The sequence below is a fragment of the Protopterus annectens genome, chromosome 8.part0 (genome assembly GCF_019279795.1).
Source record: "Protopterus annectens isolate FY-2018-M chromosome 8.part0, PAN1.0, whole genome shotgun sequence".
Lineage (NCBI taxonomy): Eukaryota > Metazoa > Chordata > Ceratodontiformes > Protopteridae > Protopterus > Protopterus annectens.
In genome coordinates this window covers 1,518,148,369-1,518,173,361 of record NC_056741.1, presented here as the reverse complement: position 1 = coordinate 1,518,173,361, position 24,993 = coordinate 1,518,148,369, and the positions used below count along the sequence as shown (strand labels likewise).

Sequence of the window (24,993 nt, the reverse complement as noted above, 5' to 3'; positions counted from 1 at the left end):
CACACCAGTAATAGTAGGCTGAAATTATCCAGTCTGCAGCACACCATAATATAAACTGCACAGCAATCATTGTAAGCATATTAAAACAAACCATCAAATGTAAAATGCAAACCTTTTAATAAGTGCATTATAAGTAATTCATTAAAAAGTCATGTTTGCAGTCCACGTATGTTATGCTAAATGCAGCTGTGGTTCTGCCCTGAATGTAATGAGTCATAATGTTCATATTTAAGCCACAATTCTGTTATGGCAAGGAATGTGGGGGTTCTTTTACTGAACCCCTACTTCAGCTGCTGCCCTTTTGTTTATATTATTGATTTTGATGCATGCTCTTTGAATAGGTTTTTCAGTTTATTGGTGGGTGGTGGTAATATTTGTAGTTGCTTGTGGGTTGGAGTTTACTTCAGTGTCATCTGAGTTTAGCAGCAATAATATTGTCAGGCATAGCACTGGAACAGTATTACTTGGGATGCTATTTTATTGTGAACTATGACTACCTTTGTTTTAAATTAGTTGCTGTTGGTATATATGTATGGCAAATCTCAATGTATATAACCAGCAAAGCATTGTTACATTCATACATAATGGATGGAGTTTCAGTCAGGTTATGGAGAAGTACAGTAAAATACTCATTAAATCAGATTAGTATTAGGCGTATTATCACTAAGGAAGTTTTTTTTAGCTTTTTCTTGCCAGCTATTTGTTTACTGGATATTATTAAATAGTCATCATTGTTATTTATTTGTACAGTAAGTTATTGAATGAGTTGTTAGTAGATGTTGCTGAGTTTTAAGGTGTATTGAGTATTTGAAAGATGGTAGTTTTATACGTATTAAGTTAATATATTATGTATTGGTGAGCTGTTTAGTTTGATTAAGGTACAAATAGTTTTTACTTTTTTGTTAAAAACATGATTCTTTGACTAGTTTGCAGTTCATGACTGAAGTTAGGCATCAGTGGTGAATGTTTTCCACTCTCTTATTTGCTCAGAGCTCTCTAATGATGGTATTCTAGTAAAGTTTAAATCAGAAATAGCTGTGTGCAGTCATTAAATTGCATGTCATATTCCTGTCAACTGGCTGAAAGTAATTGCCTAGACCTAAGAGTAGAAAGGAAAATTAAATGTGAAAAAGGTTTTTCATTAGCAGAAAAAGCATATTTTGCATTCTTATTCAGCAGCAATAATCTTCTCACATTTAATGTACTTAATTGTGCCAGAAAATACTGTAAATTTAGTGCTGCATTCAAGTTACAGTGAAAGAAGAGCACCATGCGAGGTGTGCCTTTCAAGTGCTGTGGGCCTAAACTGGGCATGGCTACCCACACAACTAATAGTGTAGGTGAGGATAACGACATAACAAGATTAGTTATTTGGCATATGATGGTAGTTTTGGTGACTAGTATAGGCTTGTTTCCTATGAATAATGAGACGGGTGGCTGTAGACTGGGATGGGATGGCAGATGTGCATAGAGTTCCAGCCAGATGATAAATAGCACAACCCATCCCCTGTTCTAAGGTGAAGAGGGGTGAGATCAAATTTTATACAATCTATAATTTGTATAAAGAGCAGTTGTAAAGTAGGCCCACATTTAGTCTATGTCACATGAGATTTAGTAGAAAATGAAGGTATGTGCAAGTAGTTAACCCGACTAATACACTGGACCCATGCATTTTAAACCTTTTTCTCCCTTTCCTTTTTGTTTTTTTCTTATGTCTGTCCTTAAAAGATATCATACAAAGCCACATGTATGTAGATGTCTGGTTAATATGGAGCCACACTGAGAGCTCTTAATAGTCTCCCACTTCACTACTGGACCTGCTGTTCAACTGCTCAGCTACCAGACCCACAAAGTTAAAGCCGGAATCTCTTTCAGTATCGATAAGTAGAGGAACGGTTATGATGAAGAAGAAAAGTAAGATCTACAAAGTTAACGCACTGAATGTAGCACATGAGAGAAATACAATGAATGCTCAAGCTACTTATAGTGGTGGTATGAACCTTGGTGCCAGAGGCACTCAGCCAAATAACATTTCTGGTTCCTTATTTAAATGAATCGTGGCAGAACTTAAAAAAATAAATACTTCACTTTCCAGATGCATGCAATATTCAGGCAAAAAAGTGAGGACATGGGAGGCTATCTGTATACTCATGCAGACCACTTGGAAGAGGTTGACAACTTCATTTCATCCACAAACTGTTAGCCAGTGGAGATAGAAGCCAGGGTGGAACTATTAGAAATCCAGCAATCAACATAGAGGTTCGGCAAGAAAGAAAAATCTCCCATTATGGTGAATACCCAAAAATGAAGAGGGAGTAGATTATCCTGCCTATGTGAGGGATTTGTTAACATGATGGACTTGGTGCACAGTGTTTTCCTTCCCCAGGCCTTGCGAGCTAGTGTACTACAGCCCTTCCTGATCTACTTTACAACTTTTCAGCTAAGATAATAGATTTTGTCTGCTTTATGGGCCCTTGGAAAATTGTGGATGGTGTGCAGCAACAGGGTTAGTTGTGAGCAGGATTTTTTGTTTGAAACAAGAAGGAGATGCATGGCATTTACCCCTGTCACTTGTATACGTAAAATTGAGATTTAAGCTTTTTTACCCTGCCAGTCTGTGGGTTTAACTTCCAGGTGGCTCTGCCTTTTAGCATTCCTGAAGAAACTCTGAACAAACAAAAAACATCAGCAGCCCTGTGGAGTCCAAGGGGTATAAGTGTAACTCTTTGTTTGGGAGAAGCAAAATATCAGAGGATACTCCACATGCCAGCAGGACTGCACCCTTTCACATTTTCAGCAGGTGCTTGCAGAAGAAATGGGAAAATGACGTTGTTTTCTTCATTAACACAGACTAATTTATTTGTGAAGTAATGTAAGTTGTCTAAAGGCTGGGAATTGTTGATATAGTTATGAAATCATTTTGACCTGTATGAGCTGTCAGTGAATGGGAAGAAGTTAGACAAGTAGGGTCATTTGCAGTATTAACCACATTCTCATCTGTGAGTTGTGATTAAGGAAAATATATCTGTCCGGTGTATTAACTTTACAGTTGGTAGGAGGACTTTTGGATGTCTTGAAGTATTTTAAGTACTGCTTTATTCATGGAGCCCTTTTTCTTTTCTGCTGCCTTCTGCTTTGATTTGGTTCCATGAGGGATGCGGAAAGTCATTGTACTAACCAGATGATCCTTAAGGGCCCTTGTTGGAGGGGAAGGCTGCTGGCGGCTGCTAATCTGTTGGATGTATTTATTACGTCACAGGTCATGCCTTAGGGTTCTGCACTTGCTTCTGCCTGCCTCTAATTTGAATAAAGGCCACTAACATTCTCCTTGGGAGAAATTTCTACATAAGTTGTATGTAAAACGTTTTTTGAAAGAGTTGTTGGGTTAAGCAATTTTATGCTTAAATAAAAAAAATTAAACTATTTATTGTACAAATGTTTAAACTACTGTTAAAGAGAAGTTGGCTATTCAGTAGGTACAGTTCAAAGATGCATACTAAGATTGGGTTAGTGGGACTGCTTGATCTGATGAGGGAGATAGTTTAAGGAGTAGTTTACAAGTAAAAAAATGGCATTTGTAGCCACTTTTATGCTTAAATAAAAAATTGAAACTATTTATTGTACAAATGTTTAAACTACTGTTAAAGAGAAGTTGGCTATTCAGTAGGTACAGTTCAAAGATGCATACTAAGATTGGGTTAGTGGGACTGCTTGATCTGATGGGGGAGATAGTTTAAGGAGTAGTTTACAAGTAAAAAAATGGCATTAGTAGCCACGTTAGTATGGCTGTGCTTATATTTTTTTTATAAAGCTGGAATATTAATAGGTTTGTGTGCCCTCTAAAATAAACAAGGAATTTCATGTTTATCACATGGTTTTGTTCCAATTTTGTATGCCGGCAGCAGATACACCTAAATGATGCAGATCACCTAAAGAGAATAGACTAGGGGTATCCACCTTGTAGGATTTCCATCTTGTAGGGAGTGGAGAAGAGGTATTGCGATACTTGTTAGAAGAGGCATGCCTTGCACACTTCTAGAGTTATACAGAGATAAATGGGGTAGATACATGGGAATTAAGGGGGTTTGGTAGGGTTTTTATGTACCATAATTCTGCACTATATTCCAACCAGGACATCTTGAAGGGATATGGCAGAAATGCTTATGGAAGGGGTCACATTCCATGTAGGTTCCTCTATTTGGTGCTGAGATTGGAGTACTGTGTTTACTAGTAGAAAGGTTCAAAGGGGACCTAGAAGCCTGTATGTGCCATGTCTACATAGACTTGTTAATACCCACATTAAATAAATTGACCTAACAGATGGGACTAAGTTGGGACTAAGAGCAGCCCAGTCCCATACGTGGCACTCCCCATGCCCAGTCCCATACATGGCACTCCCCATGCCCAGTCCTGTACATGGCACTCCCCATGCCCAGTCCCATATGTGGCAGTCACCATGCCCAGTCCCATACATGGCACTCCCCATGCCGAGTGTCATATATGGCACTCCCCACGCTTTCTATCACACAACAAATCAATAAAATCCTTATAACAAAGGTGCACAGACAATGGATTTGTGATTTTAATGTAATTCCAGTTACACTATTGGATCATGCTACCTTGGTTCTGGGCTAGAGATGAGGAAGGGAGACCTTCTCAATGCAATGGAAGGCAAATTTATTTTTCAATAAGGGGAACACCTTTCAGATCATGACTGCTATTTTTTTTCCAAGTCACACTAACCTAAGCAGCATAGAATCGTGGTCTGCAGGATGATGTTGGTGATCAAGAAGTGGAGGAAGAGTGTGAAAGCAGTGCCAAGGATTAAATGGTGGAAGTTAAAAAAGGGTGATTGTGAGGTGGAGTTCAGCGAAGAGTTAAGACAGGCACTGGGAGGCAATGAAGAGTTACTGAATAGATGGGTAACTACAACAGAGCTAGTAAGGGAGACTGCTAGGAAGATGCTTGGTGTGACATCTGGACAGAGGAAGGAGGACAAGGAGACATAGTGGTGGAATGAGGAAGTACAGGAAAGTATACAGAGGAAGAGGCTGGTGAAGAAGAAGTGGGATTGTCAAAGAGATGAAGAAAGTAGACATAAGTATAAGGAGATAAGGCGCATGGCAAAGAGAGAGGTGGTGAAGGCCAAGGATAAGGCATATAGAGAGTTGTATGAGAGACTGGACACTAAAGAGGGAGAAAAGGACCTGTACCAATTGGCTAGACAGAGGGACAGAGCTGGGAATGATGTGCAGCAGGTAAGGGTGATAAAGGACAGTGAGGGAAACGTACTCACAAGTGAGGAGAGTGTGTTGAGTAGATGGAAAGAGTACTTTGAAGGGCTGGTGAATGAAGAGAATGAGAGAGAGAGAAGGTTGGATGATGTGGGGATAGTGAATCAGGAAGGGAAGCAGATTAGCAAGGAGGAAGTAAGGACAGCTATGAAGAGGATGAAGAATGGAAAGGCTGTTGGCCCAGATGCCATACCAGTGGAAGCATGTAGGTGCTTAGGTGAAATGGCAGTGGAATTTTTAACCAGATTGTTTAATGAAATTTTGGAAAGTCAGAGGATGCCTGAGCAGTGAAGAAAAAGTGTTTTGGTACCTATCTTTACGAATAAGGGTGATGTGTAGAGCTGCAGTAACTACAGAGGGATAAAATTGATCAGTCACAGCTTGAAGTTATGGGAAAGAGTAGTGGAAGCTAGGCTAAGAAGGGAGGTGATGATTAGTGATCAGCAGTATGGTTTCATGCCAGGAAAGAGCACTACAGATGCAATATTTGCTCTGAGAGTGTTGTTGGAGAAATACAGAGAAGGTCTGAAGGAGTTGCATTGTGTCTTTGTGGACTTAGAGAAAGCATATGACAGGGTGCATAGAGAGGAGTTGTGGTATTGTTTGAGAAAGTCGGCAGTGGCAGAGAAGTATGTAAGAGTGGTACAGGATATGTACAAGGGTAGTGTGACATTGGTGAGAACTGCGGTGGGAGTGACAGATACATTTAAGGTGGAGGTGGGATTACATCAAGGATCAGCTCTGAGCCCTTTCTTATTTGCAGTGGTAATGGACAGGTTGATAGATAAGATTAGACAGGAGGCCCCATGGACAATGATGTTTGCAGATGACATTGTGATATGTAGTGAGAGTAGGGAACAGGTGGAGGAGACCCTGGAGAGGTGGATATATGCTTTAGAGAGGAGAGGAATGAAGGTCATCAGGGCTAAAACAGAATATATGTGTGTAAATGAGAGGGAGGGTAGAGGAATGGTGAGGATGCAGGGAGTAGAGTTGGTAAAGTTGGATGGGTTTAAGTACTTGGGATCAACAGTTCAGAGTAATGGTGAGTGTGGAAGAGATGTGAAGAAGAGAGTACAGACAGGATGGAGTGGGTGGAGAAGAGTGTCAGGAGTGATTTGTGACAGACGAGTACCAGTAAGAGTGAAAGGGAAGGTGTACAAGAGGGTAGTGAGACCAGCTATGTTATATGGGTTGGAGACAGTGGCACTGACAAAAAGGCAGGAGTTAGAGCTGGATGTGGCAGAGTTAAAAATGTTAAGATTTGCAGTGGGTGTGAAGAGGATGGACAGGATTAGGAATCAGTATATTAGAGGGTCAGCCCAGGTTGGACAGTTTGGAGACAAAGCAAGAGAGGCGAGATTACGTTGGTTTGGACATGTGCTGAGGAGGGATGCTGGGTATATTGGGAAAAGGATGCTAAGGATGAAGCTGCCAGGTAAGAGGAAAAGAGGAAGGCCTAAGATAAGGTTTATGGATGTGGTGAGAGAGGACATGCAGGTGGTTGGTGTGACAGAGTAAGATGCAGAGGACAGGAATAAATGGAAACAGATGATCCACTGTGGCGACCCCTAATGGGAATAGCTGAAAGAAGATGATGATGATTTACCAGGTGACAGGATATCTCACCCCTCACTTCAGTGTTAATGGGCTGCCTTAATATTACTACTGTTTTTTGTTTTCTTTTGTAGTCAGTATTCTAATATCATCCTTGATTTGAGGATCCTCATCTCTTTTGCCTTTTTCTTTTATTGTACAATTTCTTTATGTTGGTGGGCCACCGAAGTGATTTGCTTCTACACTTCCCATTATATTTAGATCATTGTAAGTAATGTTAATTCTATACATCTATCTAAGTGGACATGGAAGTATTTTGCGTTGTTTTCTGCAGAGGTGATATCTGGGGTTATGCTGTAATAAATGAATCTTGAAGCTTCATTACAGAATCTCATTAGCTTTGTACACTTGAAATCCTTCATTTCTGAGGTATTGATATATTCAGGGTTCGAGATTCTGACAGTGAAAACCAGTAGTTTATTATCCAACTTAACTGGAGAAGGAGGTGCTATGGTGAATAGCACATGAGCAAGCTGTATTATCTGCTCTAATAGGTTTGTTAAAAATCTGTTTCAGGGAACTCTTGTTTATGAAATCAAATAATTTTCTTGTGTACCCCATTTGAGGTTTCAATGTTCAGGTTTATTGAAGGGTAGTTAAAGTCTCACAAAATAATGGATTTTTGCTTACATAGAGTTCACTTACTTCATCTAGGATCTTAACGTGATTGTCAAGGATCACACACTGTGTCCTGTAACATGCTATAAACTGACAGCTGGCTTTGTTTACTATGATGTGGTGCATAGTGAGCTCTGTCCTTGGGGATTTGCCTAGAGGTGATATAGTTCCTATCCAACATGGAGATGCAACAACAGTCACCACTGGGTCTGAAAACATGGCAGACACAAAACTGGATATAGGGAGAGTATTTTTTCAAAAATGTAAACCAAGTTGCAATAATTACACAGACACAGATGCATGCTGAATGCAGTAAAGCCTGAATGTCAGGCATTTTGTTATTGAGAAATCTGCCAGAGCTACTATAATTAGATCTTTATTTAGATTTGATATGTTAGTTGCATTTGGATGCCCATTAGCTGGACTTTGCCTCAAAAGGCTCTATAGAAGTAACAAAGACTTTAGCAGGTATGTGAGAGCATTGGAATGAGAGGATCAGACTGTACTTGACAAAGCAAGTAAGACTTGTGAGCACCTCATGCCATGCTGGCACAAGCTGGATCCATCTGGAATGACACCAAGTATTTAACCAATTGTTACACCCAATTATTATTTCTTTGTATATAGACATTATCCTTGGAAAAGGACATATTCCACCCTAGGAACCAACATCCTGCTTGCATTTGTGACATGCATGGAGAATTCAGGCATGTCCCTCTGTATATCCTTCTGAGTTTTTGTATGCCAGATCATTCACACCCACATAGACCACCAACATGTCATAGTCATGTTTGCCAGGTGAAAAGACCTTAAAAGCCCTTGAAATAGCAGAGATCATGGCACCTGAAAGACAACTCACTGTCACCCTCTCTTTGTCCAGCCTAGTGAGAGGAGAATCTGTATGTTTAACTATGGAGTCACCAGTCACTAAGACTTTCTATTTCTAGAACGTGCCTCTCAGTTGTCCAGATTTTTCACAGACTGTCCACATTTTTGCCTCATATTTTTGGTCTGTTTGTCAAAAAAGTTTGGTACTCTCCCAAATCAATGATGACTGAAGTCAATAAATAAAGGCAGATATCTGAGTTTCAAACTTCATATGCTTCAGAAAATGCAGGCTCTTGCATAACCTGTTATTCTAATAACTGTATAAGTTTATAAGAGCAATATATAAAACTTGTCCCTATTTTTTGGCCTTTGTTCCACATTATTTTTGGCTTTCCAGATTTTTTTACACTAAGAGGATGAGAGGTATGCTCTCGTAGTCTGGTGTACCAGACCAGATACAATGTAAATCCTGGTAACTCGTGGTTGGGAGTATGCCAGAAGAATATGGGGTATTACATTTTCACTGAGACATAGTGTTAGTGGATCTAGTAGGCTTTGGCAACATTTTTTTAGAGATGCAGCATAAGACATTTTAGTGTGGGTTGGTGTACAGGGATGTGACAGTGGGCTACCCACAGTCTGTCTCCATTTTGTGAACGTGCAGCCTCCATGTTAGTTAAATCCTTGTATCTCTCAAAAACAATGTCTTGAACTAACTCATTATATGTGAGCATCAGAGCATCAGGTAAATGCTACGCCACCAAAGATGCCAAGTGCAATTAGGCTAGCAACAGCAGGAAGACAGGTACCAGGTGCAATTAGGATAGCAACAGAAGGAAGACAGGTACCAGGTGTAATTAGGATAGCAACAGAAGGAAGGCAGGTACCAAGTGCAAATAGGCTAGCAACAGGAGGAAGACTAGTACAAGTGCAATTAGGCTAGCAACAGAAAGATTTACAAAGTGCTATTAGGCTAGCAACAGGAAGAGGACAGGTACCAAGTGCAATTAGGCTAGCAGCAGGGGAAGGCAGGTGCCAAGTGCAATTAGGCTAGCAACAGGAAGAAGACAGGTACCAAGTGCAATTAGGCTAGCAACAGGAAGAAGACAGGTACCAAGTGCAATTATGCTAGCAACAGGAAGAAGACAGGTATCAGGTGCAAATAGGATAGCAACAGAAGGAAGACAGGCACCAGGTGCAAATAGGATAGCAACAGGAAGAAGACAGGTATCAGGTGCAAATAGGATAGCAACAGAAGGAAGACAGGTACCAGGTGCAATTAGGCTAGCAGCAGGTGGAAGACAGGTACCAGGTGCAATTAGGCTAGCAACAGGGGGAAAGCAGGTACCAAGTGCAATTAGGCTAGCAGCAGGTGGAAGACAGGTACCAGGTGCAGTTAGGCTAGCAAAAGGAGGAAGACAGGTACCAGTTGCAATTAGGCTATCAACAGAAGTAAGACAAATAAGCTGACGTTCCATTTTAGTCCAGGAATCTGTGGAAATATTTTAAATAAACCAAGTACAAACTAAACACTTATACTGTACTGAAGGTAAATAAAAAGGCTGAAACATGCCTGTCCATAGCTGATGGCATTTGGCTTTGTTAGCCAGATTGTAACCATAATGATTTAAAAAGGGTAAAAAGTCATAATCATTCAGAAGTTATGCAGCTGTAACTCTTGATGTCCTTAAGGGCCCCTTGCTTATATAGCTCATGCAGCTCCATTACAGGAGGTTTAAAGTATCACAGTGAAAACTCTTGTATGTTTTTTCTTGTGGTTTAAGTACTATATTCAGTTAAATGCAATAGTTTTACTTTACTGCAAAGGAAGCAACTAGTATTCAGTAATTACTGATTTGTGCACTGTGCAGATCAATTGCTAACTGCTAAAGGTAACATGGACCAACTACAAACTAATCTTGCTAAAGTACAGCAAACAATTGCTATAAGATACTATTATATGGATCAGTTCTGCTCCAAATGGTTCATTGTACAACTATGGGCAGCTGTCTTTACTACAGATAATGTTAATCATACTAACCAGTAATATTTGAGAGATTAAGTGGCAGAGAGAAAAATATGGCTTAAAATACCTGATTCTATAGAGAGAGTGGTTAAATGAGACTGTGCAATGGGCAGTGAAGCACAAATGCTGGCAATTTGTAACAATCCAAGAGAGATAAAAATATTGAAATAAGCACACTAGTCTATAGAAAAGATCACTCTTCAAGGCTCTCCAGCAATGAGAAATGACTAGAATTTTTCTCTACTCTCACTAAAGTTAAACCAAAACAATTCTCTTGCCTTACCAGTGTCTTTCATTTGTGGTTTAAACCAAAACAATTCTTAGCTAGATTACCAGAAAATCATCAAAAATTGTACAACTATTAACATTAGTGCACAGTTATTACATTAAGTGCAACACTCTTAAATAATACAGTATTATTTGTCCAAAACTTCCCTTTTGGAAAAAATCAAGCTGTTCAATTTGTATAAGGGATATTTAGAGCAATCCAAAACAGCTCTTTGTTTAGCGAAGGTAAAGCTCTGTGTATGTACCAGAAATATAATAATTATACAGTATAAAAGGTCCCTTCCATTAAAAAGTTTTCATAAATAAACCTAGCAAGATATAGTAAATAGTTGTGGGTGTAGGGACTAGATGAGAACGTAGGCAGTAAATGTGGATGTGTATTCCAGCTGTGAATATAAATATCAGTTGCAGATGAAGGTGCAGCTTTCAATGCAGATATTAATATTATATCAGAAGTTTGACACTCTATAAGGTAAATCTTTAACTTCCAAAGAATCCATAGAACATAATAGTGAAGTACAGCAATTTTTCTTATGCCTATAAGGAAATTTTGTTTAAAATGGAGTACTGCTGCCACTACCCCTCAAACATACTCTGCCTATACGTGCTAACTCAGAGAGTGCTCTAGCTTAGTGAATAGTGAATACTCTGGAATACAGAAATTTCAGACTTAGTATATGTATACCTGTCATGACACTTAAAGTTCAGAGAGTCTTACATACTGTACTTGATCAAGTGCTGAGAACTCAAGTTGTGGATGTAGACACTAAGTATGTAGGCTCCAGCTGTGTATGCAAGCACTAGCTATGTATGTAGGAACTAGCTCTAGACACAGGCACTAGAAGTAAATGTAAGCACCAAATGATGATGCAGCTACCAGCTGTAAACGAAGGCACAGCTGTGAATGTACGTACCAGAGTGGATGTAGGAAGCCAGAACTGATTTAGTTATAGCCATGGAATTAGATACTAGATGTGGATGCATGGGTACTAGCTGTGGAAGTAAGAACTAATGGTGTTTGCAGATACTGGCTCTGTATGTAGATAGTAACCTGCATGTGGGCACGAAGTGTAAATGTAAGCACTGCCACTGGATCTGTGCATGACCTGTGGATGTAGGCAGCAGCTCTAGATATAGGTAGAGCTGTGGATATCTGCATTAGCTCTGAATGTAGGCACTAATGGTGAATGTAGGTACAAACAGTGGGAGTGGGAACCAGCTGTGGCTGTAAGTGCTGTTTGTAGATGTAAGTACAAACTATGCATATAAGCAGTAAAAGTGGATGTAGGTATGAGCTTCAGATGTAGGCATTAGTTGTGACTGTAGGTGCCAGCGGTTTGCATTTGTTTTTTTCAGATATTATTTTAACAAATGGCTCTTGTCAATGCATGTTTGACCAAATGCTTGAGAGTAGTGGAGGGTGTGGGGGTGCCCCCCTTCATGAAAAAAAATGTATATCTATATATATATATATATATATATATAGATAGATTTTTTTTTTTTATTTAACTGTAGGGTTTTGCTGCATTAGTGGAAACCCTTTTGGTTTGATGATTTTTTTTTTTTATTTATTTTCATTTGACTTAAAATAGATCCATATCAGCTGAGATAGTGGGTACTGGTAGAAGTTGTAAATATAAGTATTACTTGTGGATAAAAATATTACCTGTGAGTGTCAACACTAGATGTGGATGAAGATAGAAGTTGTCAGTATAGGCTTAGTCAGTAAGTATCAGCTACATATCCACCCATTGACTCTGTAAGCCCTAACTGAAGATGTTGTTGTCAGATGTGAATGTAGGCATTAGCTGTAGAGGTAAGTAGGTACAAGCTCTTGATGTAGGTACTATCCATGTATGCAAGCAACATCTCTGGATGTAGATAGCAACTGTTAACGGAGGCATTAGCTATGAATGTAGATACTGTCTGTGGATATAGGTTCCAGGTTTGGATGTATGGTCCAGCTGTGGATGTAGTCACTATCTGTGGATGTTGTTACCAACCATGGATGTACGTATAACTTATGGATGTAGACCTCAGCTGTGTATGTAGGTACTTGGTGTTAAAGGAAGCATTTGGCTGTTTATGTTGCTGCAAAATAAGGCTCTGATGGAATAAAGAAAACAAGTAACTCCTATACGTGTGTCCTTATTTCATCCCTGGCAGATTATTTCTCCTATCTCTGTCATCCCTCACCTTTGCAAACTCTGAAATTATCTCATTAAGGTCTGAAGCAAGAATATGGCTCATGAGAGTCGAGCTTGCCATCTCCTGACCATCTGCCATAACATGTTACTAGCTTACAGCCACATGTAGCATGTCTAAAAGGGAAGTTCCTGTGGAAAGCAAAGTGGGCATACTCTGCACGGTCATCAACAGACAAGGTATAATCTATATAGCCTGTCAGCCACTTAGGGCTCAACAGTTCCTACAGCTGCACTTATCTGCAGTGAGACAGAGAAAGAGAGAGAGAGCTAACATTTCTCAAGAGACTGGTCATAGACTCATCTGTCAGGTGGGAGACAGAATATTTAATCACAGCACTGGGGGAGGGATAGATGAGGCTTACACAGTGTGAGTGAAAGCATTTTATTCCTAAACACATTAGTGCATTAAACATTCATTTCTCAATCTTGCAGTACATGTTCATGAGATGGAGCAAAGATTGATTCTGCCTGGTCACTTACATTAATACAAAACTATTAATCAGTTGCTTGTTCTTCTAATTAGCCTGTGTGTTTTCCCTCAGGGGTATGCTTGTCTATTGATTATGGTATGCATCATGAAGAGAGGTGACAGATGGAGAATTTCTGTTAGATGAAGTAACACTGCAGCACAATAAGATTGCCCTTTGGGCACCCACAGGACGTTTTTACCACTCCAGCAGTCAACCTGTAGGGGTGAATGAATAACTGAAAAAATATTTATATCGCCTACCACTGCTGCAGTATTCCATAAGCTGACATGTGTCACTTAGCGTTACTGAAAATCCTCGTTGACATATTTTCTTTTTATTTCCTCAGTGCTGTGTAAAAGCTGAATAGTATATTTGATATCAGTACTGTAAATCTTATTATCCAGTTCTCTAAGAGTTGTGTTTTGCATTTATTCCTAGATACACATCTGTTCCTGTGAGAAATACTCTTACATGTTATTGATATTTTTCATACTGCATCTCTTTCAGGCACTTACTCATAGAGTGTAAATATAATAAATACATGTGTGATCCTCACATCTGCTGCAGATGACAGCTTACTGTGTGTATACAATCAAGACCATATGACACCTAAAGCATCTTCACTTACAAAGAGCTATAAAACTTTTATGGCAAAATATTTTCAGTGCATTTTTCTGTTTCTCTGACCTTTTTTGGCTCACTTTCGTTGTTGGTTTAACACTGTCAGTTTGAGTTGAAATGAGATAATTTGCTATCCAAGGTTTATGTATGTTTTATTAATGACTGTGTATACACTTGGTAAATGGATGTCCACTGTTAGATAAAACTAATAAGTATGCACTGTGAATACAAACAGAACTGGATGCATGTCATAAGGCAGATATCAAAATGAACAGTAATGGACTAGTTCTATAAAGCAACACACATCCAGCATAAAGCAAAAAATATACAAAGTATTTAACAAAACTGTATTACTATAAGTCTGCAAGCAAAGCAGGACTATCATTCAAGAAGTGCTAATCCATAGAAAATCGCTGCTTCTTTTATACAGAACAGCCTTTGCCTGACAAAATGGTATCTATATGTGCTTCTTCAGGCAAAGGAAGAAACTGTGTAGTTCTGAAGAGACTCCTGCAAAGCATGATTTGGGGACATATTGGTAAATATAGGTTGGAGAAGTATTTCATTAAAAGGGAAGGAAACAGAAGAGGAAGCAAAGTTCCATTACGTTAGATTACATAACACATACAAGGAAATAGGGTTCCATTACATTAAATTAGATTACATTACACAGCATTATATTTTCAGTAAATAAAACAAAAAAAATCAGTTGGGATACTTGAACCATTGGTAAATCTGTTTGCAGCTGTGCCTTAGTGAAACAATCTGTACTGCAATCTGAATCCATTTTTAGACCGATGCTGTTATTGAACTGAACAACAAATTGCAGGGATAAGTCACTGTGTCAATACAAAACCTGCCATATTCATAGGAATAGCTCCTGAGTGTTCTGTCATCTACGCCCTTCTTTCCACCTGTATGCCTCCTTTTCATATCCATAGCCTTCACTTTGTTCTTTGTCCATGTCATATTCCATCTGTCCCTCGTTGATTTGTGGTGGTGTCATATTAAGATGGTATGATATTTCTTTGTAAATTAAGTTCTAAGCATAGCAGCTTAAATACACATAGTTATCCTGTTATGAGCCCATTCCATATGTTACATCTGTTTATTCTCTCATGAGTGGTCTGGAAAACTGCACACAATTCTCAGCAAAATGCATTAAAGTGCCACTTTAATTACTTACTTCCCAGTATAAAGAAGTTTTCCATTGCCCCAAATCTTTTCAACTAAATGTATGTTGCCTGTCCTTTGTGACTTCTACCATATTTTTGTGACCCATATCAAAACACTGACCTTCTGTTTCTGTAATGGATATGGCCATCAAATTCAGTCTATATGCATACATTCAATATTTCTTCTTTAATTCATTAATGTATTCATTCTCTAATTACTTGCTTAATCCAAGGAAGTATCACAGTGAAGAAGGTTCTTATCCTTGTTTATTCTGTATTGGATGCCTGCCCATCATAGGATACAGTGCACACAACACATGGTCAATTTGGGGAATAACCAATTTGGCTACTGCATGTGTATTGGGTAGGAATGGTGAAAATGTTTTAATCCTTTCTGGAATGTAACTGCAAAATTATTTTGCAATTACCCTTCAGGGGACTGTTCATTGCTACTCTTACAGTAATAAAAGCCTGCAACCTACTGACATAAGTTGAAATATTCATCAATATTTTCAAAAGCAAGAAACCCAAAGTAACTGTATTTTTCTATTTATTCATATCACAATTACCTTCTAAACATGAACAATTTCTTACCAGTGAGAAAAGAGTCTTAAACATGAGAGGGGAAAAAATGGTGTGTGTGCTAGACTGAGGAGTCACTGTGAGGGAGGTAACTCGAGGTGGAGGAAAAAGATGACAGCAGTTGACGATTTACTTTATTGCAGGTCATTTAAATGAAATAAAGTAAATGATTTTCTTTTTTTCTTTCAGATATATTTTATTTTGAGATGTTTAGCATTCATTATTTCAGAAAGCTAAAATCAAGTTACTGAAGAACAGAGAAAGATGAGTTGTGTAAGCTGAACTTACCATAACAGTTGATGTTCAAATCATAACTGCTGCAGTAGCTTAAGCTATATGGGTTATATCCTACCAAGGATATAACAGCCAGCCAGCTTCCAAAGCTTCATGTCACCCTCCATACACTTAAACTGGTTTCAAGACCTTCATAGTTTAAACATGATCCATTTATGTCACTTCTGTAACTTTGATTTTATAATCATTTTTATCCAGCTTGATGTCATATTGTCTTATTTTAATGTATAACTGAATCAGCCTTTTCCATGCTCCTCTTTGCTAAAACCTCATAATTATATATAAATAATAATTAACAACATTCTCAATCCATCTTCACAACAAATCAAAGAAAGACTTCTGATGCTGACAAAATATCAAATGGAAATGTGATACATTTGTATTTTTTATAGAAGAATTAAATTCATTAAGATTATAAGGGTTTTTGCTTATAAACTTTTATCTTGTTTCACAACTGTAATCTGACTATTCAATCAGTTGCTAAACTCTGCCTAGTTCATAATCACTCCCTTATACTCCACTGTGTTCAATTTCTTTTTCAATGTATGGATCAGAACTAATGGAGCTTTGTGCTGCAGTCTGTTATTAGCATTGTGGGGTCTCTGTGATTCTGATTAACATCTAGCAAATAGTGTAGACCAGAAAATAATGTTCTTATTCATGAAACAAATCATCACTCTGTGCCAGCTATGCCAACTCAAAATGTACCTATATGTTAAAGTTCCTTACATGCAAAATAACCCAATATAAATGTCACTGCAGATATCTGAAAACAAATCTTTATATTTTTTGTATTAAGATGTAAGCACTTTTTGATATAATGGCTACAGTATACATGATGCCCTGAATAAGTAAGCAGTTTATAGACAAATCTACTGTCTTTCAGATTCAGTATTTCAGAAGTTGAAACATAAATTACATTACACTGTTTAGATGTATCTGCTTTGAATAGTATACTTTATTTGTTACTTTTGAGAGTCTCAATTCAGATTTCTTAATGGTCTTCTTGACTGAAATTCTGTGTCATTTCATTGCATTTATATAATGCTGATTTCTTCTTCAGTATTTTGTGTGCATGTAAATTTAGAGAATTCTGATTCTTAGGGTAACTCAAGATGAAGCAATGTCACTGTTCTACAAACATCAGCTCTTTTATTTAATGTTAATCTGCTTCTCACAGCAAATTGTCTCTCATTTGCAAACTATGAATGCTCCCCACAGTTTTGTAACTTGGTAATTAATCCTCTAACTTGCCAAATTGTCTTCAGCTCTAGTCTTAGTGACATAAGAGTCAATACTTCCTTTTGGACTCTGTGCATTCCTGAAGTACAAACTCTAGATATGTTTTTTTTTTTTTTTTTGGCTCATAGTAAATCTGAAGCATCTGATTCATTTCTGTAATATTTTCTCTTTGCATCTTAAAATCTAATCATATTACAAATTCTCAAGGCTTCCTTTCCTGGAACATTCAGAAATTCAGTGGCATTTACTTTTTTCAGGCTTCCTGGATATTCATCCGACTGACAAAATATATCAAAACTCTGGGATTCACAGTTTCCAGTTCTCAGACTAGCTGCCATGCAAAAAGAAAGAAAATGGAATTCTATACAAGAAAGAATGCTCCATGGTATTCTCACGGGACTCTGATTAAAGCTAAAGGCATATCTCTTTTAAAGATGTATATACATATTTTACTTTGATAATTCATACCGTAAGTAATACACAGTATACCTTCTTTGGCTTACATATAATTATCGGGCTGCAATTCAAAATACTGAACATTTAAAAGAGCAAATGGTCTTTTTTTCTTTGCTTTGCCAGCTGCCAGCAGATGTATGTACAGCATCATGATATAGTAGTGACTAGGAATCTGCACTCCCCGCTCTGTTGCATGATCTCAGATTTTTATATGTAATTAGCAAGGAGTATGTGGGATGCAGGGGGACTTGCCCCCCATATAAAACATTGATTATTTTTCATGCTTTTATCATTTGATCTTTTTATTAGGTAATCAATTATTGATATGATGTAATGTAAGCCATGTATATAAAGCATATTTATGCCTTTAATATATTCAAAACATTTTTTAGCCATATATTTGATGAGATTGTTTTTCCCAGCTATTCTATAGAAATGGACTTTGCTCAAATGGGCACTCCTGGTTAGCAAAGCAAATGAAATAATTAAAATAAAAATGCTTGGTGTAGGTCACTATTTCTTTAAAATATCATTGTAAAAAGTCATTTCCTGGTTACCTGTTTGACAAGTGCCATCAATGGACTAGTCCCTTGAACATACGCAGCTAGTAAAAGCTGTTAGTAAACTCTGCCCAGGCAAATAGTAATTATTATGTGCTACTTCTTGCCTCATGCAGTTGTATTCTAATTCACTGGGAGACTGAAATGTGTGATTTAAATCAGTTCTGCTGCCTTCTCCGGACACTGTGGTGTGCTTGTAATAACAAAGGAAAGGATCAGCAAACAATATCTAACAATGAATAATTAAAAGGGTAAAAGAAAAGAAGTAACATTTCCCACACAACCATGGAGAAATACCATTTCACTTTCTTCCTAGGTTACTGTCATCACACAGTGGTAGAGTTATTTTATTTTATTTATTTATTATTACTCTTAAAACACATCAATAAACCTCTAGAGAACTCTGCATAAAGTCACCTTCTATGTAAACGTATATCTAGGGAGGTAGGTCTGTAGTCAATTTGCATTTCATGACCTTGCCGTAGGTATTAGCACTTCTGCAATTTTCTTGCATTTGCCCTATACATTGCTCTTATTATCAAAGCCATGTTTGGATAATATGTCAGGAAGATAGTAAATATTCCTTTGCCTTCAGAAATGAAAATAGCTACAGTGCTTGTTGTAGGAAACAGAAGCAACACAACCAGTTTTTCTTGTCTCTAGTTAATATTAGCCCATATTAGGTAGTCAGCTACAAAAAATGATTTTTTTTTCTATGGGCATCATCTTATGCAGTTTTTATTTATTATGTGCTCCAATGTCAGGTCTCACCATGTCTCCAGGAGAGACTGTTCGGTATTATAATTTGCTTAATATTTTGAATCAGATTTCCAGCTGTCCTTCTGCAGTGTAACATTATTCTTATGCAAAAGAAATACACCATTTTAAAGGAAAAGTGTTGGCCATAATAATTCTGATAATACATTTGCAGAGTCCTTGTCTTTGGTATCAAATCACATTTATGAATGATGTCAAAAAACACCTACAGGGTGGAAATAGAATTCTTTATTCTCATTTGTTATGGACTGCTCCTATAATTTCACAGTTGTAGTTTTTAGATTTTAAGTATGAAAAAGAAAAAAAAATAATCTGATAACTTTGATTCTAAGCCTGCAATTCTGAATACACCTCCTTATTAGAATAATATGGTTTTCTGTAATACATAGTGATTTGGTTATGAAAAGAAGGTTCATCTGCTGAAGATACTTTGATGTCTTGCAGTGCAGCATATTTTAGTTCTATGAAGAACCTCTCAGCTGCTGTTTTCATGATAAAAAGATGTCAGCTTTAATGATTTTGAATTTTGAGGCATCTGGTTTATAACACCATAGCAGTAAATACTACATGGTTGAATAAAGAGAAGATAATTATTAAGGTTGGACATAATATATGTCTTCACGTGTAAAATGTCTTAAATGCATAAATAAATAAAGAACCCCAAGGACACTGCTGTGGATGGAGACTCTCTTGACTATTCTCATTTTTTAGCTATTAGTTTTCATCTGAGTTAATTTGTTATTCAGATCACTTGTTATTCATCCTGGCGCACAAACTGATGCCCTCCAGTTCTGGGGGTATTCATGCAGTGCACTGAAGTTTTAGTACTGGGTGGATTGATATCAGTGCCCTTCATATGTAACCTGATGGTTACTTTTTGCTGAAATGTAACATTTATTGACAACAGTAAGCCAGTAGAATTACTCTGCTGAAAATATATGACACTGACGTACTATAGTGTACATACACACCACTGATGTGATATAGTCAATATATGTGTGCACCAAATGTGTATGTCCTATGCCAGCACATGAGATGTACTCTACATATGTAGACAACATTCAGGAAGTATGTCTTCTATAGTGTAATTGAGGCTCCTTTCCACAGCACTTTGAAAGGACTTTAGCTCTATATAGATTAACAGCACAAGACAAGGATTTATTGGCGTCTGTCTCAAAACATGCCACATTCACTTCCCAGGGTTAGTACCCACAAAGCTTGCAACAAGACGTCTGTACGGAAAGCACTGATAATACAGCACTGGTATCAGCTGAGTTAGTGCCATAAACAAATAATGCATGTTATGTGATAAGCAATGTTAAAAGTTTCATTTAGCACCATGACTTAATGTGTTGTATGTAACGAAACTCACAAGTGGTGAGTGATTTTATTTATTTTTTTTATTTATTTATTTTTTTGCATTTAGGTGGGCCAAAGCAGGCCAGATTATCAAGGAAGTGACTGGAGATACATATGAAACCATAGTGGATCATTCCTTTTTTACAGAGCCTGTGTCATGTGAAGTGACCAACCCACTGGGCAGTACCAACGTCAGCAGAACTGTTGATGTCTACTGTAAGTACATCACTGTACTATCACTGTTCATTCATTTGAGAATAATTTTCATTTCAATAATTTCTGTACCTTTGTCTTTTTACCTTACGTGTGTATCACATACTGGTATGCCTGTTATCTGGCATTACCATGGTAAGTAGTATCTAGAAGTAAAAATGCCACAAATGAGACTAGTAAAATGATGAGTTTAGTTAGAGAAGATCATGCTGCTTCAGTTTGCACTAATAGCACAGAGAAAGCAGAGAAGAACTCCATCACCAAGACTATGCTCATAAACAAGATCTCCGCTGTAATTACAGGGATTCATTTCAGAATGAGTACAACTGAAACATAGCTGTTCACTTAACAAAGCTAATAACTCTTGCTGGGCAATATATCGAACATTAATTTTGGTTTGCCTTTTTCATAATTTAGAATGATAATATATTTTGGTCAACATTAATTGTACTTCTATTTTTCTGTAGGATTCTAAAACCTTTGCTATCATTATAGGAAGATGATAAAAAAAGCACTGGATACTGTGAAGTTGGCAAATTCCAAACTTATGAAACCATAAACCATCATCAAGACCTTTAAAATAATTTGAGGGATTTCATCCAAAAGAAAAAGGATATTTTCAGAAATAAATGGTCTCTACAAAATTCATTCTGTAAATATTAAAATCCAAGTCATGTGATATCAAACCATGTGATACAAAATAATTATATGACACTAATTCTAAAACATGCTAAACAATAAACTTATTATGAATGCAAAAAAGATAACAATGCTATTTGGACCACAGAAGTTTTGTGATGTATAGTTAAAACATAGCTGCCCTCAAGTTCAAAACATTACGTACTCAGATGCTTTCATTCAACCCTGGTGCTATATTAGCATTTAACCTAATTTGCAAAATCAGTTCTTTCTCTTTTAGATGAACATGCTCAAATAGTTTATTTTACAGGTCTTGTCCTCAGCATATTTGTTGATTTATGGTTTTATTGGAGAAAATACACAGAAAATTATTTTACCAGACACTGTTGGCCAAATTTATAAATCAGTATTTCTTCAGTTGTTACAAGCAGTGTTTCATCATGCATAACATGATGAATATAGGATAATGTATAGTGAATTGCTTATTCACATTTAAAAGTTTTTTAAGTTCAAACATGTGAGTATGATCTCTAGCATGAAACAGGATAGTAAATAAAAGGACAAGATTTTAATAAATTCAGGGTCCTACTGCAAAAATAAATTAATGACAGCTTATGTTTTAACAGTCCACTCATCCATAAGGATTCTGTTGCATGGCTGTAAGCCACAGCTATCCATGTTTAAAATGTACATCAAGAAAAGGGTATTGGTCAGAGAGAGGCTTTCTCCATAATAGCATCCAAAACAAATGTACTATAAATGAATAGCAGAATGTGAAATAGTGAGGAATGAGATCATTGTTGTAGACAGGAGTGAGTGAAGAAAAAAAACTGGTTTGCATCCCCTTCTAGAAAAGATAAATCTTGAGGTAAGGGAGAAACCATTAGCTCCATAAAGTGGCTGTGGGGAATATTATACCAGGAAACATGAGAAGTGTGAGAGGGTGGATAATATACCAAAAGGAAACCAGATGTTTGTTATCCAATTAAGGCTGCTTTTTTCTTAATGATCTTGCACATTTTTGCATTTTGGTGTTTTCTCAGCCTATAGCAGACTCTCTAGATTAGACAGTCTTGTCATAAAGAGTGTTTCTGGTCTCTTCTTTACTTCACAATTGGTCGTCATCTTCTAGAACCATAAAGAGCTTGGACTGACTGGTTGACCAATAACTACAGCTTCAGACTGCTTCATATCTCTTGCATTCCATACTATTGAATTTTGGACCACTATGATATGAGAATATCAGGTACACCTAATCTTTAGAAGATAGGCTTCAATGTGTGTATCTCACTTCTGCTAGTCATACATGTTAATGTGTTCTCTTCAGGATACTTTGATTAATAGTTCACACAGATTGATATGTTTAATTTCTCCTAGTATTTTGGATTTCTAATACCATGAATGGAATGAACCCTATTCCTAAGTCAAAGCATGATTAAAGTTTTTGAAATTAGTATTGTTTCAGTCTTTGATGTTAGCCGAAAGTATTCTTCACAGTATCCGAGATGTGCCCAGAAATTATTCTTTCTGCAATTCATATGGAGTTACATGTACTGTAATGTATGTAATGTATCTAAATCGGACTGTAAATTCTTTTTTTATGAGAATCATTCCTCATACTACTATTGGAACTGTCTGGGTATCCTTCTTTCACACTGCTCTTGTTTCTTCCTGCAAATCCTGGTATTTTATTAGTTTCTCTCTCTCTCTCTCTCTCTCTCTCTCTCTCTCTCTGTCTCTTTTATGCAAGGGGCTATAATCATAGGTTTAGCAGTTTCACTGATCAGTACTACTTTTCTGTTCTTCTCATGGACTACTGCATCTGGTTTTCTTGCATCTATTTTTTGAACTGTTGGCAATGGGTTATCCCATGTGATATAAAGTTCATCATTCTCTATAATGCTTTGTGGCTCATGTTTCCAGTGCTCCTCAGCTGCTTCAATATAATGATGTTTGCACAATTTGCAGTGAAAACATCGTGCCACATTATTATGCTTCTCAATATACAGTCCTTCTGCCATTAGTATAGCACACCCAGCAACAAGATATGCAACTGTTTCCAATTCTGTTTTACAAAATGTACATTTGTCCATTTCTCCCACATGTTCAATGGACTTTATAAACCAATGTGTACATAGTCCACTACACTGGACCACACTAATATTAACCGTTCATCTTTTGGTTTAAATTCACCTCTCCTTAACCATTCCTCTGTTAGATCCTGATCGACATGAGGTTGTTCCAGGAGTTTTCTGTACTTGCAACTATTTTTATGCCTTTTCCATATTTATGGCTTTCTCATCTGATCCTTCACCTTATATACTTTCTTTTGTTTTTGGCACATTCAGTTACTGCCTGATTTTTGTCTACTTCTGGTTTGATTTACATTCCTGCTTGTCACAGATATGCTTCTGCTAAACTAAGCCAGGAAGTCATCGTAGCTTTGTCCTCTTCATGTTTCAGAACTTTTACTGTGTTTGGATCTGATGAGGTCAGCAGATATGTATTCACTTCTACTATTGCAGATCTATGCATATAATCAGTTTCGAGGGGGCCCATACCTCCTTCAGAATGAGGAATATATAATCTTAGTATACACTGATTTTAATATATCATTTGATAAGCCTGAAGCATTTTTCTTGCTTACCTATCCAACTGAATACCCAAAGCTGTAAGTTAGAGCAGGAAAAGCAAATTGGTTTATAGTTTGAATGTATTCCTAGATATCAAGGCTACTTTCAGTACAAATTTTAGTCTTCTAAAATATTCTTTACAGAGTTTTGCTCACATTTCTTCATGTTTTATTATTGGTCCTTCATCAATTCCAAGATGTTTATATACTTGCTCCTGCTCAAGTTCCTTTACATCACATTCTTGGGCCAGACTGATATTTTTCTTGGTGCTGCAGCTATCCGGCTTTAAAGGTCGCTTTTGCACATTTATCAAGACCAAGTGACATTCTTATATCATCTGAGAAAGTTTTCACTACTTCCACTTGTGCTTTCAGCTTCTCATCTGATGAACTATACAGTTTTAAACCATTCACAAAATGAAGGTGAAAAGTCTTTACACTTTGTTGCTGTTCAGAAGCCAAATTGCAAGCAAGACTTAAATTAAATAAATAAGTTAAATAGACATCTTAATGGGTTAAGGGCAAGACAAAAGAGCAGTGGTAATGAAAACTCACCTTGGAATATCCCCCCTCTGCATTTTTATTCTTGGGACAATAATTTGCCCTTTATCATGGCCTAGCTGCAAAGTGGTTTGCCACACTGTTTCATGGTCACTGTAATGTAATTGATCAATGTATGGTGTATCTTATACACTTGTAAGCACTCCTTTATCCATGAATGTGGGATGCCGTTGAATGCTTTTTGTAATCTATCCATACCATGCATAGATTCTTCCCCTTGTTACAGTTCTACATCATGATAAACGATCTTTTGTTCCATATGTCTTTCTTTTGTTATCCTTTAGCTCTATTGCCATAACTGAGTTTTCTTGACAATGGCTATAAGCTCTGTCAGTATCAGTTCCAGTGTATAGTTTATACACTGTCAGAATGCATGTTATTGTTCTATAGTTTTTAGTATGGCTCCCCGGTTCACTCTTCACTTTGTTCTGGGTACGCCTATAACTTGTTCTTACTCTTATTGTTGTTCTTACTCAGGGCTAAATCTTCATGTAATGATGTTAATACTTGTAGCCAGAAGTTAGGTGTGTATCT

The 24,993-nt window shown here is 37.2% G+C and overlaps 1 protein-coding gene across 1 annotated transcript in view; it reads left to right on the top strand.

The window, feature by feature from the left end:
- KIRREL3 (kirre like nephrin family adhesion molecule 3) overlaps positions 1 to 24,993 on the top strand; it is a 2,095,651-nt gene that overhangs the window by 1,568,897 nt on the left and 501,761 nt on the right. The window contains exon 7 of the mRNA XM_044081102.1: positions 20,482 to 20,630. Within this exon, the coding sequence (XP_043937037.1) occupies positions 20,482 to 20,630 (149 nt within the window). The remainder of the gene's footprint in view (positions 1 to 20,481; positions 20,631 to 24,993) is intronic.